At 33.8% G+C, this 15,785-nt stretch overlaps 2 protein-coding genes across 3 annotated transcripts; both read left to right on the top strand.

The window, feature by feature from the left end:
* Positions 1 to 4,035: 4,035 nt before the first annotated feature.
* On the top strand, positions 4,036 to 15,641 carry LOC130662459 (uncharacterized). 2 transcript variants are annotated; one of them, XM_057461337.1, is made up of 8 exons: positions 4,036 to 7,667; positions 8,070 to 8,173; positions 8,884 to 9,036; positions 9,273 to 9,412; positions 10,233 to 10,325; positions 11,882 to 12,417; positions 12,993 to 13,769; positions 13,912 to 15,641. In XM_057461337.1, exons 1-6 carry the CDS (start codon positions 7,622 to 7,624, stop codon positions 12,360 to 12,362), a joined length of 1,017 nt encoding a protein of 338 aa, XP_057317320.1. In that variant the 5' UTR covers positions 4,036 to 7,621; the 3' UTR covers positions 12,363 to 12,417; positions 12,993 to 13,769; positions 13,912 to 15,641. The 2 variants fall into 2 exon arrangements, with proteins under 2 accessions (XP_057317320.1, XP_057317319.1); XM_057461336.1 differs by having other exon boundaries at positions 4,037 to 7,667; positions 8,884 to 9,198.
* LOC130613007 (tRNA (guanine(37)-N1)-methyltransferase-like) lies at positions 12,458 to 13,961 on the top strand. Its single transcript, XM_057434332.1, has 4 exons — positions 12,458 to 12,480; positions 12,587 to 12,794; positions 12,914 to 13,769; positions 13,912 to 13,961. Exons 1-4 carry the CDS (start codon positions 12,458 to 12,460, stop codon positions 13,959 to 13,961), a joined length of 1,137 nt encoding a protein of 378 aa, XP_057290315.1.
* Positions 15,642 to 15,785: the final 144 nt, after the last annotated feature.

Raw genomic sequence — 15,785 nt, 5'->3', positions numbered from 1 at the left:
TTGACCTCGTCAGAGCTATGACAATGTAAGTTGGCGATGTTTTTAAAGCATTCAAGTGATCCATTGATAAATTCTGTTTCTTTTTATGGCCACAATTGTTGTAGGTGGAGTACGTCTCTTATACTAACTTTACCAATTTCACATTTTTTTTATTTTTTTTTGATACCATCTCTGTACAACAATTATGGCCTGAGCAAGTCAGGCTAGTTTAACTCTTTGAGTATTATCGAGAAATTAAGACATTTGCTAAGGAGTGGTTTTTCATTTTTTGTGAGATTTTGAAAAGTATATTTGAATATTACTTTCCCAGGGTTGTGTTTGTTTGGAAAATGCCATTTAACTTTTTGTTGTGAATTAGGCGTTGTTGATGTATCCGTTTATAGTTTCGAAAGTAACAAGAAAACGCAAATGTGTGTCAAGTCAAAAAAGCTGATAAAGTCACTTAAAATTTACTCAAAATAATTTTTTTAGTTTTGTAAACTCATTTTAAACGACTCATTTTAAATGGCTGATATTACTTTTTTTGGTAGTTTCACTTAGTATGCGTTTTGATTGCGTAAAATGCGATTTGTGAGACGAAATTTTACTCGGTATACCAAGCGAAATATCAAACAACTGTTCAAGAATTTGAAATCAATTTTTGTTTTTTCAATGTTTTAAGCTTACGACCGTTCAGCCGCGCCCTCCTTGGTTGCCATGGGCCTTTAATTTCATAAAAATTGTTATCAATTGAAATGTTGTCATATCTTTTCCCTTAGAACGAGTTAACAAATTTCCCTTCGCTTAAATAATGTGAAGAGAACACGAAAAATGTTAAAGTGCAACGAGAACCATAACAAAGAAGGGAGCATGAAGATTGAAGCACTAATGGTAGGTGTTTTTCGAAAAGCTTTTACTTTAAAATTTCAAACATTATTGTCGTTTTTTTATTGACCGAACATTTAACTTACCGTAAATGATCGATTAAGCCCCCACTCCCAAATACCCCCCATCCTCTCGAATAAGCCCCCTCTCTCAAAACCCATTTTCACAAATAAGCACCCCCCTCCCGAATAAGCCCCCAATGGGGCTTATTCGAATTTACAGTAATTTCAATATTTCAATATAGTTGATAGGGACTGAGAAAATACTACTATAAACAAATGATTAAATGGTATTTATAATCGATGGCGGGAATATGAAACCTCCGCCTCGCAGCACAATTGTAAACTAGATTCTTGATTCCTGGAAGGAGCTGCTAGCTGAATTAATACGTAAATCGTTTAAAACGTGTGCCTTAACATCGGCTAGTGATGGGAGGGAGGATAAAGAGATACATTGTTTCAAAAAGCATCAACCCTATCAGGCTGGTCCTGCAAGTCTCAATGAACAAATACAACTGGTAAACGAGACGGAGGACAACCCATTTAACTCAGATGCCGAAGAAATGATTGATGCAGCTCCCTTAGATCGTAGACGAGGACGAAGAAGGCGATAGTGATATTGAGAACGATTAGTGTTTGTTTTTATTATACTTTTAGAAAAATATGTTGTGTTAAAATTGTTGTTTTTATTTTTTAGCAAACTAGATTTTTGCATAATTTTATAAGCCCCCATCCCATTTAACTCCCCTCCCGAATAAGCCCCCTCCACTAAAACCCATTTTGACAAATAATCCCCCGGGGACGCTTAATCGATCATTTACGGCGAATTTTACTGACACATTTTATATTCGCCACGTCTTACCAGGATTTCTGATTCTTACCCGATTAAAAATGGCAGCGTAGATGCGGTCCACCGTTTAATTCAGAAAAACATCGAGTAAAATTAGGTTTAATATAGTTTATGCGAATGAATTATTTTCAGCATAATCACAATTAAGCGGGGTTTCCATTCAGCCATATTTGTGCAGGCGTAGCGGACGGAGCAAAGTTGGCAGACAAAATCATATCATTTCCATTGTACGCGCTTATAAAAAGCACGCATAAAAAGCGCGCTAGAATGTCAACAAAGATAGCAAGAGTTAACAAGTTACTAATTTTGCAAGCAAACCTACTGTTAATGTTGTTGCACCGGCTCAGAATTTGGGTGCGACAAATTTTTAAAGACAGATAAGAAAGTGTGAATTCGAGCCTTTAGTTCGAGATCTATATTTGTTTGACAACGATTAATTTTACAGAAATTTCAGAATGTGTCCAGAGAAATTTAAACTCTTGCTATCCTGGGTAGCTCCATTCATTTTTAAATCAGGGACCAGGCGTCCCACGACTACGCCTGCTGTACGTCTCTGCATCACTTTGCGCTATTTGGCAACTGAAGACTCTGAATATACAATTGCATCAAGGTACCGGGTCAGCCCAACAACAGTATGCCGCATCATACGAGAGACCACACTAGTTATTTGGAAAGTGTTGTGTAGTAGGAACTATATGAGAGTACCAAATACTAAACAAGAATGGTTGAAAATCACTAATGATTTTATTGATCTTTGGAATTTTCCACATTGTCCTGGTGCGATTGATTGCAAACATATAGTAATTCAATACTAATAGTACCGGTTCCTTTTACTTTAATTATAATAAAAACGTTTAGTATTGTGATGCTATTTTGTTTTTTCCCCAACTGCAGGGAGAGAAAACAGTTTCTCTCCCTCACATTGTTTATCATTTATATTTTGCTCAATCATCAAAAATAACGAATTTTGATTGGCTCAAAAAAGCAAGTGGAAAAAAAAAGTTGAAAATTTTCAACTTTCTGGCGGACAAAACTTCGGCATTCTTTCACTCAGTTTTAGTGATATTTCTGTATGATTCTTACGTCACAACGTATTTTTTCCGCCCGCCTGTACAAGATTGCTGAATGGAATCCCGGCTTTTCACTCTCCACAAAAGAAGAACCCCCCGTGGTGAATTAATCTAAACGTTCCAAAAATTTTACAGATCACTTCCATCAAAATGTGTCCTTGTTTTTTTACTTTAAAATCTAAAATTAAGTCTTCGTTTACATGCGCATATTTCCAATATTAGTACTTAAATGAAGAAATCATCGATCGTTCTTGACCCCGTTTTTGATATGAAGATAAAACGCGTACGCGCTTCATCTTCATATCAAAAAACGCTATAGGCTCTGGGTTCGTGGTTGAGCAGCGGGCCATGCTTTCATTTGTCGCACATTTAGCGTATAACATATAGCTTTTACTTATTTATTATTTAGATAAGAGAGATATTTCCCGATAACCGGCGTTTTCCTTTGTCTTTTTGCGTAAAATGAATTCCGGGAAAACATGTGATTTATTTTGACGATGGCGGTGCGGTGGGGCAGTACCCTATTTTTCGGTAAAGTCACCCTCGACCCAGGTTTTCTGCCGTCGTCTCTCATATCAAAGGCGAAAAACCTCCGTGATACAATATATTAATGACAAGTGTTTACACTAACGCCGGCTTTCCACAAGGCAAATCAAGAACGCGCAACAGGCAATGTTATAGTAACAATAGCCGCCCTGCTTTCCACCCCACCCCTGTTCCTTTACAATTTCAGCATCAAAATAAACTTTTGAAATGAATAAGAAATAAATTTTGTAGAATGGAGCTTTGGACTTTTAAAGTTTGGACACAGAAAATAATAAAGTTAAATGTATACAAGTATAAAAAAAGAACTTAGATAAGAAAACGGTGTTCTTCTCTGGGCAATTTTTCGCTTTTTGAACAAAAGCATGTCAGAAAATCAAGTTTTTATGATTTAAATCAAAAATGGAAAACATTTTCTAGCCCTCGTGAATCACACAGCTCTGCTCACCTCCGAAACCGCCAAATGAGAAACCGGCTTAAGGTTAATTTGAGAATATTTGCCTGCAAGCCGAGGATTCCGTTTCCCAACTATCGTCCCCCAGGCATTTTGCATGGCCAAATAACGGCTCGGCCCACAAAACCCTGGGATGAGAGCTGCCGTTCCCCGATCTAAACCCGTGTGCAAACAAATTTAATTATAATGCCCTTGATGTCATAGAAATAATTAAAATAATTTTGGAATGTTTTGCGGAACCTCAATTTACTCCATGACTTTTATAATCAAACCATGCCATCATCGGAGAAGAAAAGAGAAAAAAAAGACAAAATGAAGCTGTAGGAAGAAGCCAGCTACCCCCCAAAATGATTTTTGTATATATTGACTTGCTTTATAGAGGATAAAAAATTTATTAAGTCTTTTGTAAATTTTTAGAAATCTGTTTTTGTTCTTGAGATACTAAAAATTTAAATATTTAAAAGCTGGAGAAGACATATATCAGAGATTAGATGCTTTTAGCTAGCTATAGCTATGCTCTGAAAAAATGCTGAGACCCAAATAGGCACTGTGCTCTACAAGACAACTCCGTACAAAATCTAACAGCCCACACAGTGTGCAATTTCCCCAATTTGCCTCACATGGCTTGGGATAACACCCGGCTATGGTAACATTTACTGGCCCATATTAAATCGCTGCCAAAGGGTAGATAGATAGATAGATAGATGTGCATATTTTACATGGCCAGCCTCACAAATATCAAGGGATATACCCTGTCTATTATTTCCAGGAGGGGCCATGGCGTAGATGGAGAGTCCTAGAGTATTTAATGCTCATTTTGAGCTATGCAGACCCAATTAGAGCCCGCGCTCTACTGGACAACTCCCGGCAACATCCAACTGCCCACACAGTGTGCCATTTTCCCAATTCCCCTCACATGACTTGGGTTAACCCGGGGCTATGGTAACATTCACTCGCCAATGTTGAATCGCCGTCAAGAGGAATCGAACCCCGGTCTCCCGCACAGAGTACGAGAGCTATAACCACTAATCTACGGCGCCACAACGGTATCGAACCTTGGTCATTCCCACAAAGTGTGAGAGTTGTAACCACCAAGCTATGGTGCCACTGCTGTTGCTAATGAATTTTCTGGCTGCTGTCACTGGGAAAGCCATGTTTAGCCCACACAATGCTTGTTCAGTCAGGGTAAACACTTGATACACCTTTACGTCAATTGTACATGCGTTCCTACGGCTCTCCATCGTTTTACAATATCGGAAAAAGGAGGTAAAAATTGTGTTTTTATGAGAGTTTGTTAGAGATGAAAGCTTGTTTTCTTCCGTTTTTTAACTTCCGTTGTATCAATTTCTTTCAAATTTTCAGGAAACGTTGATAATAATGACATACAACTTATGTGTACTTTTCTTTAAAAACAAAACGTGTCAAGAAAAGTTATTAGGAAAAAACGTGTTTTCTCCTTTAAAAACTCTTTAAAAGTGTGATGTTTACCTCCTCCGATCACAAAATAAGCTGCGATGGAGTGTTAGTTGTCCTGAATTATCGTAAAGGTGTATTAGGCAACGGTAGGCTAATTAGGGCATACCACCTATTTATGTGACTCATTGTAGCCTAATTAGGCCATATGTAAGCTAGTTAACACATTACAATATTTAATGGCTTTTCACACATTCCTAAGAAAAAATCGCAAAAATCTTTGTTCAGAATGGATATTCTACGCGACCATGATTCCAAAATTGCACGGAAGTAAGAATTATGTTAAAATGAAATATATAACCTAATTAGGTTAAGTGTCGCCTATTTAGGTGAACACTGCCACGTTTTCGTCCGCCATATTAATTTTTTCCCTGCGGCGTGAATGGCTGATATCCATTATTTAAAACAACAAATAATGCCACACAAGGTTTGGGCCATAAGTTACCAATGCGCGATGCAAATAAGACGATAATTGGTGAAAATTATCTGCAAGGTGGACAGATTTGATTCACAATTTGATTCACATTGAGAAACGCAATGATTTTGATGTATTTACAACAGAAAGTTTATGTTCGCCTAGTTAGACTACGGGTAGCCTAATTAAACTACATCACGTCGCCTAACTAAACGACTCGCCCAATTAGGTCATTCTGCCTAATTAGGTGTTTACTCTGACTGTTGTTGAGGGAAAAGTTGATGTTGACATAAACTCTGTTTTTCTGACTTAATAAGTTCTTAAGAGTTTAATGCAGCCAACAGTCCATTTTGAAAACATAAAAATACCATTATATGACAGGCCTAGTTTTAGTACAGGTGTTTGTGTAAAATTATTAAGACACTATATATATATATATTTTTGCAACCACCTTTAAACAATTTTGATCCTACTACACTACTTTGTATTAAAAATAAAATGATACGAAAGATTTAATAAAATGATACAAAGTTTTTTATACGAATTATACGAACTAAGTATGAACGTTTTGAGACGATCCCTTATTTTTTACGCTGTGATTTAAGAACAGTATAATAAAATTATTTCTTTCGAGATTATCGTTTAATTTTTTTTTTCTTTGCGCTACAATTTAATAAGAACAGATAGTTAATTAATTTTAACTTATCGCGATGTATCGAGACTGCTTATCGAGGAAGCGCGATAAGGCTTCATGCGCGATAGAAATTTAGGAGCAAAAAAAAAGCTATCGCGTATCGATCGCGTCGCGCAAGATACGCGATCCTCGATGTTAAGATACCTTTTTACAGTACTGTAAAGTTAGATTTCCCATGTTAATACACACTTTAACACATTGAAACTTGCTGTTTATGCTGCTCAGTTTTAGTGACTGTACAATAATTATTTTAATGTAATGGAATGGGAATAGAGTTGGTCAATAATGCAAAACTTGGTTGTTATACAAAGTTGAGTTCCTAAACAAGTGTGACTTTATATTCAATTTCTTTTTTATTTTTTTTTGCCAAAGTGAAATGTCACTTATTTGTTAATGCGATGGTATTTTTGTCTTTGCTGAGTGTTAATAAGAGACTGATTCTTTCTTAAGAGCCAAATTAAAATATTATAGTATATAGTTAAAAAAAACTTTTATTTTTATGTTGAAATACTGCAACTTTAAAAAAAGATGAGTTGATCTAATTTTGTTAGTTGAAAATTTTTTACCTGTCCGTTTCAAATTTTAACTAGCAGAGGCAGAACCTGATTTAAGAAATTATTTTGGGTGTTTCTAGTCACTATGGGTAGCACTGCAGGGAGTGATCTTAATGCAGCCTTTTTAACTTATTTTTCATATGTATTTAATCACATTTGCTGGTAAACTTGTTCTTTTTCCATAATAATTTATATATTTTTTGCAATCATACATTCCCATACACAAATAACAGTTAATTAAGAAAGAAAATCAGATAAAAAAATTGTTCAAACTACATGTTAAGTAAAAATACTACGTTTGCAACAACTTTCTGATCAAGAATGTTATAAATCTCTGCATTTGCTGAGCGCCAACATAGAAAGGCTGTAGTAACAGGTTGTAAATAGAATAAAATGTTGTGAATCTTGGAGGATTTTTTAATAAAGAGAATTATGTTATGAAAAAATAATATACTTACAGATGTTTTTCTTCTTGTAAAGTTTGCTTAGAAAAGGAATTTATTTGAAATAAAGCGATATTTAACACTATGAAATTGTCTCACTATTTTAAGCACCCATTAAGATGTTCTCAAAACAAAACGTCAACATCTTAATTGATCTGGCTCAGTCCCTATGGTGGTAGACGCATTGTGAAACTGGCAGTGCAAGACAAATAGTAAGGGAAGCACTATCCTAAGCACATTTACCCATATTATAACAATTGTCATGCCATGTCATTATGGCATGTTATCATGGCGTTTCTATTTCAAAGGTAATGTATAATGTGTCATTACTTATGTTCTAAATTTTTTGTGACTCGCATTCCATTTTTCAAATCCAAGAATAAAAAAGTAAATAAATTTGCAGGATTAAACGAGAAAAATTGGTATATTAAGCAACATAGCCTCTTGTTCTGCAGTGGGATGTTCAAATTATCAAAGAAGGAACCCAGATTTATCATTTTTTCACTTGCCGACGAACAAAAAAGTTGCCTCTCGTTGGATAGTTAACATAAAAAGAGTTGATATTCCAAAAAATGTATTCCTATGTGAGCATCATTTTGAGAAAGACTGCTTTGACAGATCTGCTGATTTAAGGCATAAACTGCTGGGAGGTAAAGATAAAATTATTGGATTTCTCTCTGTGAACTCTCTGGCCTCCAAATTTATTCTAGGACCCAGAAAACGCAGATTGGTTCGTGGTGCTGTGCCAACAATATTTGCTCATAAACCTCTGGCTGGTAAAAGAACTGTTATCGAAAAGCTTGAGAAGAAAAGGGTAAATTAAAAGTTGTTCTTTTGCTCTGAAGAGTCTTACAATCTTGTGAGATTGCACAGTATAATAAACATCCTTTGAAATTACTATCAGCGATTGATTTGAATTTGACTCTTTTATATGATAGTTTAAAAGCCAATTATGTGTGTTCATAATGCTCTATAGATTATGTGGGCTGGATTCCAATGGACTCCATAGATATATCCAGAGATATGGGTATATTTTACATGGTTAGCCTCACAAATCTGACAGATGTACCTGTCCATTATTTCCAGGAGGGACCATGCATGTGTTAGATGGGGAGCCGTTCAGTATTTAATGCTCATTTTAAGCTACGCAGACCCAATTAGGGTCAGTGCTCTACCAGAAGACACAACCTAATTTTCCTCACATGGCTTGGGTTAACCAGGGGTTATGGTAACATTCACTCAAACCCTGCTCTTCCGCGCAAGCTACAGCGCCATTAAAGCTAAGTGCCATTACAGCAGAGAGTAAACAATTTATAATGCTAGAAATGGCGTCTAAGAGTGACCATATTCAGAAAATTTTCAAAATTATTAAAATTCTCACAAGGAATCTGTTTCATGGATACTTCGCATACAAAAAATTGATGATAAAATCGAAAATGGTTCTGTTAATAACTTCAGCTGTAATGACCCAGAACTATTTTAGGAAAAAATACACATTAAATGAAACATGCTTTTTTTTACTAGTTGGTTTCAGAAGCACTAAAAGATGCAGAAGCACGAGAAAGAGCAGAAGCTCTAAAAAAAGCACAGGAACTTGAAAAGGCAGAAGCACTGAAAAAACAAATAGAAGAAGTGAAAAGAATAGAAGCGCTGAAACAAATAGAAGCACAGAAAAAGGTAGAAGAACGTATGAGAAAAGCAGAAGAAAAAGATAAGAAAACAAAATGTGATGGTTGTTTATCTGAAGCAGTTAATAAGAATGTGCATGCTTGCACACGTCATGTTTGTACGCAGACTGGGGTTTTTGTGAGAGTCAAAGCTTGCCAGTTTAATCCCCAAGTGTGTTTTTTTCCATAAATTTAATCTCTCTTTCATTTTATTTTACTTCCAATTAATAATTTTTCTTTGTTCAGCATTCTTGTCGAAGTAAATACGTCCAAGCTACAAACAAATCCAGATCTTTTGGTACACAAACCAAAAATTCCACGACAAGTTACCATATAGAATCTATTTGCAAAACATTTGGTATACCTGAACTAAAGGCAGCAATAATGTAAGTAGTTGTTTCATATACTTCAAATAATTTTAAAAACTGTGCAGAAGTTGTGAATTCGTCCTCGTCATAAGTAAAAATCAAACATGACCTGTGAATTACTGTAACGTTTTACCAAAAAATATGGAGATTGTGTGATTAATCTTATACCATTAATTTTAATAAATAAAAATAATTTGTTACCTTTTTAACTGTCAATACTCAAAGCAGAAATAAAAATGTGGCCATGTGCGTAAAACGTGAAATCATTTGTAGTTTCTTTTGAATAAATAAACCTTCCTTGTTTCCCTAGATCACAAGAATAAATCGATTTAGTTTTTGTATGTGCATTTTATGCCTAGGTAAATTGGATCAGCAAATTTGATATTTTTTCATTTTAATAAAAAATTTAAAGAAAGAATCATATAACTCTTTTGATTTTGTCTAAGGTTGCATGGTGGGAGAATAAGCTGCATATGATATCTTTAATGCTGAGGAACATTATAAAAAGTTAAGTTGATAAAAATTATAAAGCAAGTCATAAAACAATCATATTTTCGGCTGTGTAAAAAACAATAAACACAGCAATGTTTAAAATTCATAAAAAAAGTTTTAGATTAGGAGGGTTGGCATCCTATTTTAATAGATTTTTCAGTGCAAAATTGCGATGTTCTAGTTTCTTTGGTCAATAGGGCTTTAAAAGCCCTATTGACCTTTTGTTCATAAATTACTTTGTGCTTCTTAATTTAAACACAGTAACATAAATGTATTTGTTGATTAATAGTTTATTCCACTGACACATACGAGGGTTGAGATAGAGATTAATAATTTTTATTCATAGAAATTTGATTCAACAGCATGCTTCAAAGAAAATGATCTTGTCACCTTTCTTGGAAGAGGGAAATACAACATCGAGAACAACACTTGGCATTCAGTAAGCATCCTACTTTTGAGAAATTCTATGATTAAATTTGAGCTTTTTTTAATCTGTTAATACCCTGCAATAGCTTGAATGAGCACTTGTGAAACTAAGGGGCTGTTTATGTGTAAAATATTTCCTCGGTTAGCAGGAAAATGTTTCAGCATGATATCACTTTTACTCTCTGGGTATATGGCATGGGCAAAAAACGTTTTCCTTGGGTGAGAAAATACGATGTGATATGTGTTTATTATCTCTTTAAAAATAGCTGTATTCTGTCCATCTCTGCGCAAAACGGTACCGCAAGTAGCGAGACATACAAACGCGATAATAAAGGATAAGCTCCTGAATTTATCCTTGGGCCACCGTCTAGTCTACAATAATAAGAATCTATTGTTTAGTTTTAAAAATTATGCCAAATCGACATTTATTTATCACATTTACTGTATGAGGCAAAAATATTACCTTATTGCGACTTACTTCCAGGGAGAGGTATATGTTTCCTTGAAACATTTCTTTCTTCTACTAACACATGTCAATGAGATACCATAGAGTGATGCCTGCAAGGAGTATCCCAGCCGCATTTACTACATCTGCTAGGGAGATAACAATAGGCTAAAAGGGCAGTCAGTAGAGCAATTGTTTACAAGTGGAAAATTGTGGCTTTAAGTCTCACATGCACCCCGTCACCCTTGCAGCACTTGCAAAGCTAGTGTGCAGGTTATAAGAATACTTACACCCAAAGAAAAGTTTCAAAATATCATCTAGTTTATAAAAATTTTCTTCCTAAATAAAAATGGTTAGGTCTAAATCATTTTGGCACTTAGCAAGGCTAATGCTGATGTGTTAACAAAATTTCTAGATTTTCATCAGAAAGTTATTGCTAAGGTGGTTATTTCTTAATTTAGATGTAACTTGAACTTAACTTGAAAGGTTTTGTTCTCATGTTCATTGTTAATTTAACTGTTGTTTATGGGAGAGAGATTAAAATTGCTGACGTGAACAACAAGTTTGCTGATGTGAAAAACAAATATAAAATAAAGCAGGCAAGTGACATTTCATGTTAGTGATGTATTTTGCCTCTTTCTATTTTTGCTTGAAGCCTGCAAATTTTTTTGAACCTCATAACCTGTTTGCTGCCTCAAAATATACCTTTGTAGCCAAAATCTGGTTTGTTTAAGATTTACACATGGCTAGAAAACGTGATGATATCTTCATCTTAAAATGTAAAAACATACCGAAAATAAATACTCCTATAGATACAAAGTATATAAAAAAGGGAAATATTAAAAGGAGACCTATAAAAACCTGACAGCATCACTTCCAAACCAAAATATTTGGATGGAAATACACAAAATCAAGTTTACTTCGAAATTATAACTTAAATTGGAAAAATTGATTTTGCAATATTTCATCAGTTGAATTTTACAATTGGAAATTTTTTTAGAGTTGGTACGGTTACGACAAACAAGCAATTTTTGCTCTGTTGGAAAAATAAAAGCAGCACCAAATTTACTAGAATGATGGCACATTTTCTTCTTAGTAAAACTTTATTTTTTTATTATCTATAGATCAAACAGGATGGATTTGGAAAAAGAGAATGACCTTTCTTTAAATATAAAGAAGAAGAAACAGAAAGATTCTATGGTCAATTTTACTTCTCTCTTACCAGAAGGTGTTCGAAATATGAAAGAACTTAATCGTGATATGTTCACTGTTAATACTGTTTTTCCATGTATAAAATGCAGATCGATCTCTTGTGAGAAAATTTTATCTATTTTTCGTCGTAAATTACTGAAAAGGCCTAATTTTAAGCGAATTCGAAAAGGTCAAGATGGTGATGAAAGAAGTAAAATAATTTTACTGTGTCCGTATATCACATCCCTGGATGAGTTTACAACAAGTCAGAAAACTATTTTAGATGAAGAAGGAGCATTGTTTACAACGCATGAAATTGAGTTGACATATAAGGATTTTAATTTGGAAGAGATCCTGAAAAAGGTTTTGCCTGAAGATTCAGAGGAGTTGGTTAGTTCTTTTGAAACTGTTTGACATATTGCACATGTAAACCTTAAAGAAAACTTACTGGATTTTAAGCATCTGATTGGTATGTATAAATATTTTTTTTGCATATTTTTTGTTAAAAAATGGCTCTGTATGCAATTTTACGGTACATTCAAACAATTGACATGTTCTCACCAAATTTGCATACATCATTTCTTTCTTTAGGAGATTCCTTTTTCACTTAGTGATATTGTAGTTTTCACTATTTATAGGCTACTTGTCAGCATTGGCCAATTTATAATATATTTAAAAGCTTGTTTCAGATTTACTGCATTTTCTGATGATGCCCCAAAAGCTTTTATCTGTTTGCACATTATGTACTTTGACAAGTGTGCACACGCTAGCAAAAAAAGGCTTGTGAGCTTTTTGCACTATAGCAGAGATTGCAGTCAAATCGAAATTAGCCTTTACACTGTAATAGTGTGTCACACTGTAATAATGACCAACAATGTTTGTCCAACTTCAATACTTTTTCTAAAAACTTCTATAAGTTTAAACAAAAACAATCTAACACGGTATTAACTGTTATAGTGCCTTAGTATAAATGCTGGCCCATTGAGAGACATAGGACCCGTCAGAAAGAAAGAATGTTGAAGTTGATATTCTGTTTATTTGCAGGTACAGTTGTGATGGATAAACACCTTAATGTAAAAACAGTTGTCAATAAAACTATTGTTGAAGAAACTTTTGGATTTTCTAAATTGAAAATTCTTTGTGGTAAAGATAATATGTATGCAACAGTGCAGGAGTATGGTTGCATATTTGAGTTTGATTACTCTAAAGTCTATTGGAACTCTCGGTTGCATAATGAACATAAAAGAATTGTGGAAATGCTAAATCCAAACGATGTTGTCTTTGACGTTTTTGCTGGAGTTGGACCATTCTCTATTCCAGCAGCTAAAAAGAAATGTGTGGTTTATGCTAACGATTTGAACGAATTTTCTTATGCTGAACTAAACAATGTCTGTGAGAATTTTACATGTTTTAATATGGATGGCCGTGATTTTTTAAATGAAATTGTATGCAAGGAAATTTGCTCCATTAGTCACAATATTACAAAGCACATTGTAATGAACCTGCCTGCTTTAGCTCCTAGTTTTCTTGACATATTTAAGAAGAAATATGATAACTTTGACATACCATTAACCCAATGTAACAAAGTTTTTGTGCATTGTTATTGTTTCTGTAAAAGTAAAACTCCACAAGAAGACGCTGAAGTATTAGTTTCAGAATCTATTGGTCTTGACATTTCCACTAATGCTAAAACCCACCTGGTGAGAAAAGTTTCACCGAATGAAGTAATGATGTGTGTTTCATTTAAATTATACTGGTTTGAGTCAAAATGCATGTGCGAGGAGGGTGAAACCTTGGTGACACGAAAAAGACCAGGGGAAGGTGAATTCTTTTTTTTCTACCAGAAAAAAATTCAGAAAAACATCAATATTAACTAGACTTATGTTTTGTAAGCATGTAATAAATTGCAAATAAATTAATTTTTTTTGCTACATTTGAATGTATTCTTTTTGTTACTCAATAGGTGATTTTTATCCTGTCATTGTGGAAAAGTCTAGACGTTCAGATGAATAAAAAGAGACATCATGCAGATTGATAACTGATCTCCACTGGACAATGGCGGCAATGAAATCATCTTACTATGATACAAATTTGATAAGATGTGATGTATTACTTTTAGTTATATTATGCATACAAATTAAAATTTTTTCCAAGTACAGTTCACATGCATGACGAAACTGTATTCTTGAAACTCAAGTGGTTTCAATTAATGTTTTTGCCATGTGTCTGTGTAACAACATTTAGCAACAAATTTTGTATGGGAAGCGAATTCCATTGGTACAAAGTTTGTGCTGTTTCTGGGGTTTTTTACCTGTGACTATGATCCATATTGTTTGATGACGTAACTACACTTACAGAATAAACCTCTGTTAGGATCATTTCTTCAATTGACCTGCAAGCAACATGGGTTTTTCAGAAGATAAAACAGTGTTTTAGTAAGATAATAATCATTACTGAATTAAAAAAGGTATTTTCTTTGAAATATGGAGTCTGATTAATAGTTCATTCTATAGTTCTATTTGGTTTTGATGCATCTTGTTAGTAGGATAACAACAAGATATTTGGAGTAAGTCATTTTATAGAGTAAGATGTTATTGTTATGTTTTTTTGAGTTCTTCTCAGTTAATAAAAAAGTGACTTTGTGTCTTTACCTTATTCTAGTACTCTAATCATGTGTTTTTATTTGAAACTTAAAAACGTACATGTTTTTTATAGAAACAACAACGGTTGATGTGCTTTTTTATAAGCCTGAAATGTTTTTTCGTTAAAAAATAAGGAACTAATGGCCAGATTAATGGAAAATGTAGTTTTATTTATAAAAACATACATGCATAATAGTACAGAAAAAACAAAAGTATTTGGTCTTTTATTAATCCTAGACTCAATGTTTATTCCTTTAACTTTTTAAGGGATTCAGGCAAAGTATTTCTTAACATGTTCTGTATAATGTTTGACACATCTAATGTAGAGCATAAGCTAGGTTCTTTTAAAAAACCATGTATTGCATTTTACTAAGTCTTGAGCTTATCTTATTTTCAATCTGTTTGCTATCTTGTTTGTTTGTTTGTTTGATTGTTTTGCTTGTTTATGTACCAGCAGTTCAATGCTATCTATAATTTTTTGACCTGTGATGCCTAAATTTTAAAAATTGTTAAAAACTGTTTTGGCCTGTTTTCTGGTTTGTAAACATACAATTATGTCATTTTTGTCTGGATGATGTCATTCAGATCTTTTTTATTCTAATTATTTAGGGTCAAGCAAATTTAGGGGCTTAAGAACATTGTGAGTGAGAGAGAGAGTTGTTAATACTTTGTTTTGTTTTATTTCGTTCTTGTGTGAGGTTATTACTGATCTTTTAGGCAAAAACCCTTTTTATGTGCATTTTTAGTTATTTAATTTGCTCTGCTGTTAAAGTGTATCAGCATTGGTTATCGGAATAATGAATCCTATATTTTCATGTATTTGATTTTTAGGATATATCAATGCATGCATATGCGTAATTTGTTGATAATCTAATATCTCAGTAGGAAATTCCTTAAAGTTGCTTTCTAAAACTGGCATTTTGGTTACATGTTACACTATTTGCTTTTATTTACTTTCTGGCATATAAAGCTGTTTATTTATAAAAGTTAAATTAATTGTATGAATAATGTATAAAGTATACTTTGCGAGACAACCCACTAATTAATCTCAGATTGTTTATTATATTTCACTTGAACCACTCTCACAACAGCAGCAGTAAGTTTTATGAAGCTATCGTGGCCCAGGCTCAATTTTGCACAAGGAACAGACAGATAATGTATGTAATGTAGATTGGTCTTTAAACCATGTTAGCTC

Source organism: Hydractinia symbiolongicarpus, chromosome 10, assembly GCF_029227915.1.
Source record: "Hydractinia symbiolongicarpus strain clone_291-10 chromosome 10, HSymV2.1, whole genome shotgun sequence".
Taxonomy (NCBI): domain Eukaryota; kingdom Metazoa; phylum Cnidaria; class Hydrozoa; order Anthoathecata; family Hydractiniidae; genus Hydractinia; species Hydractinia symbiolongicarpus.
This window is presented reverse-complemented; position numbering and strand designations above follow the sequence as displayed.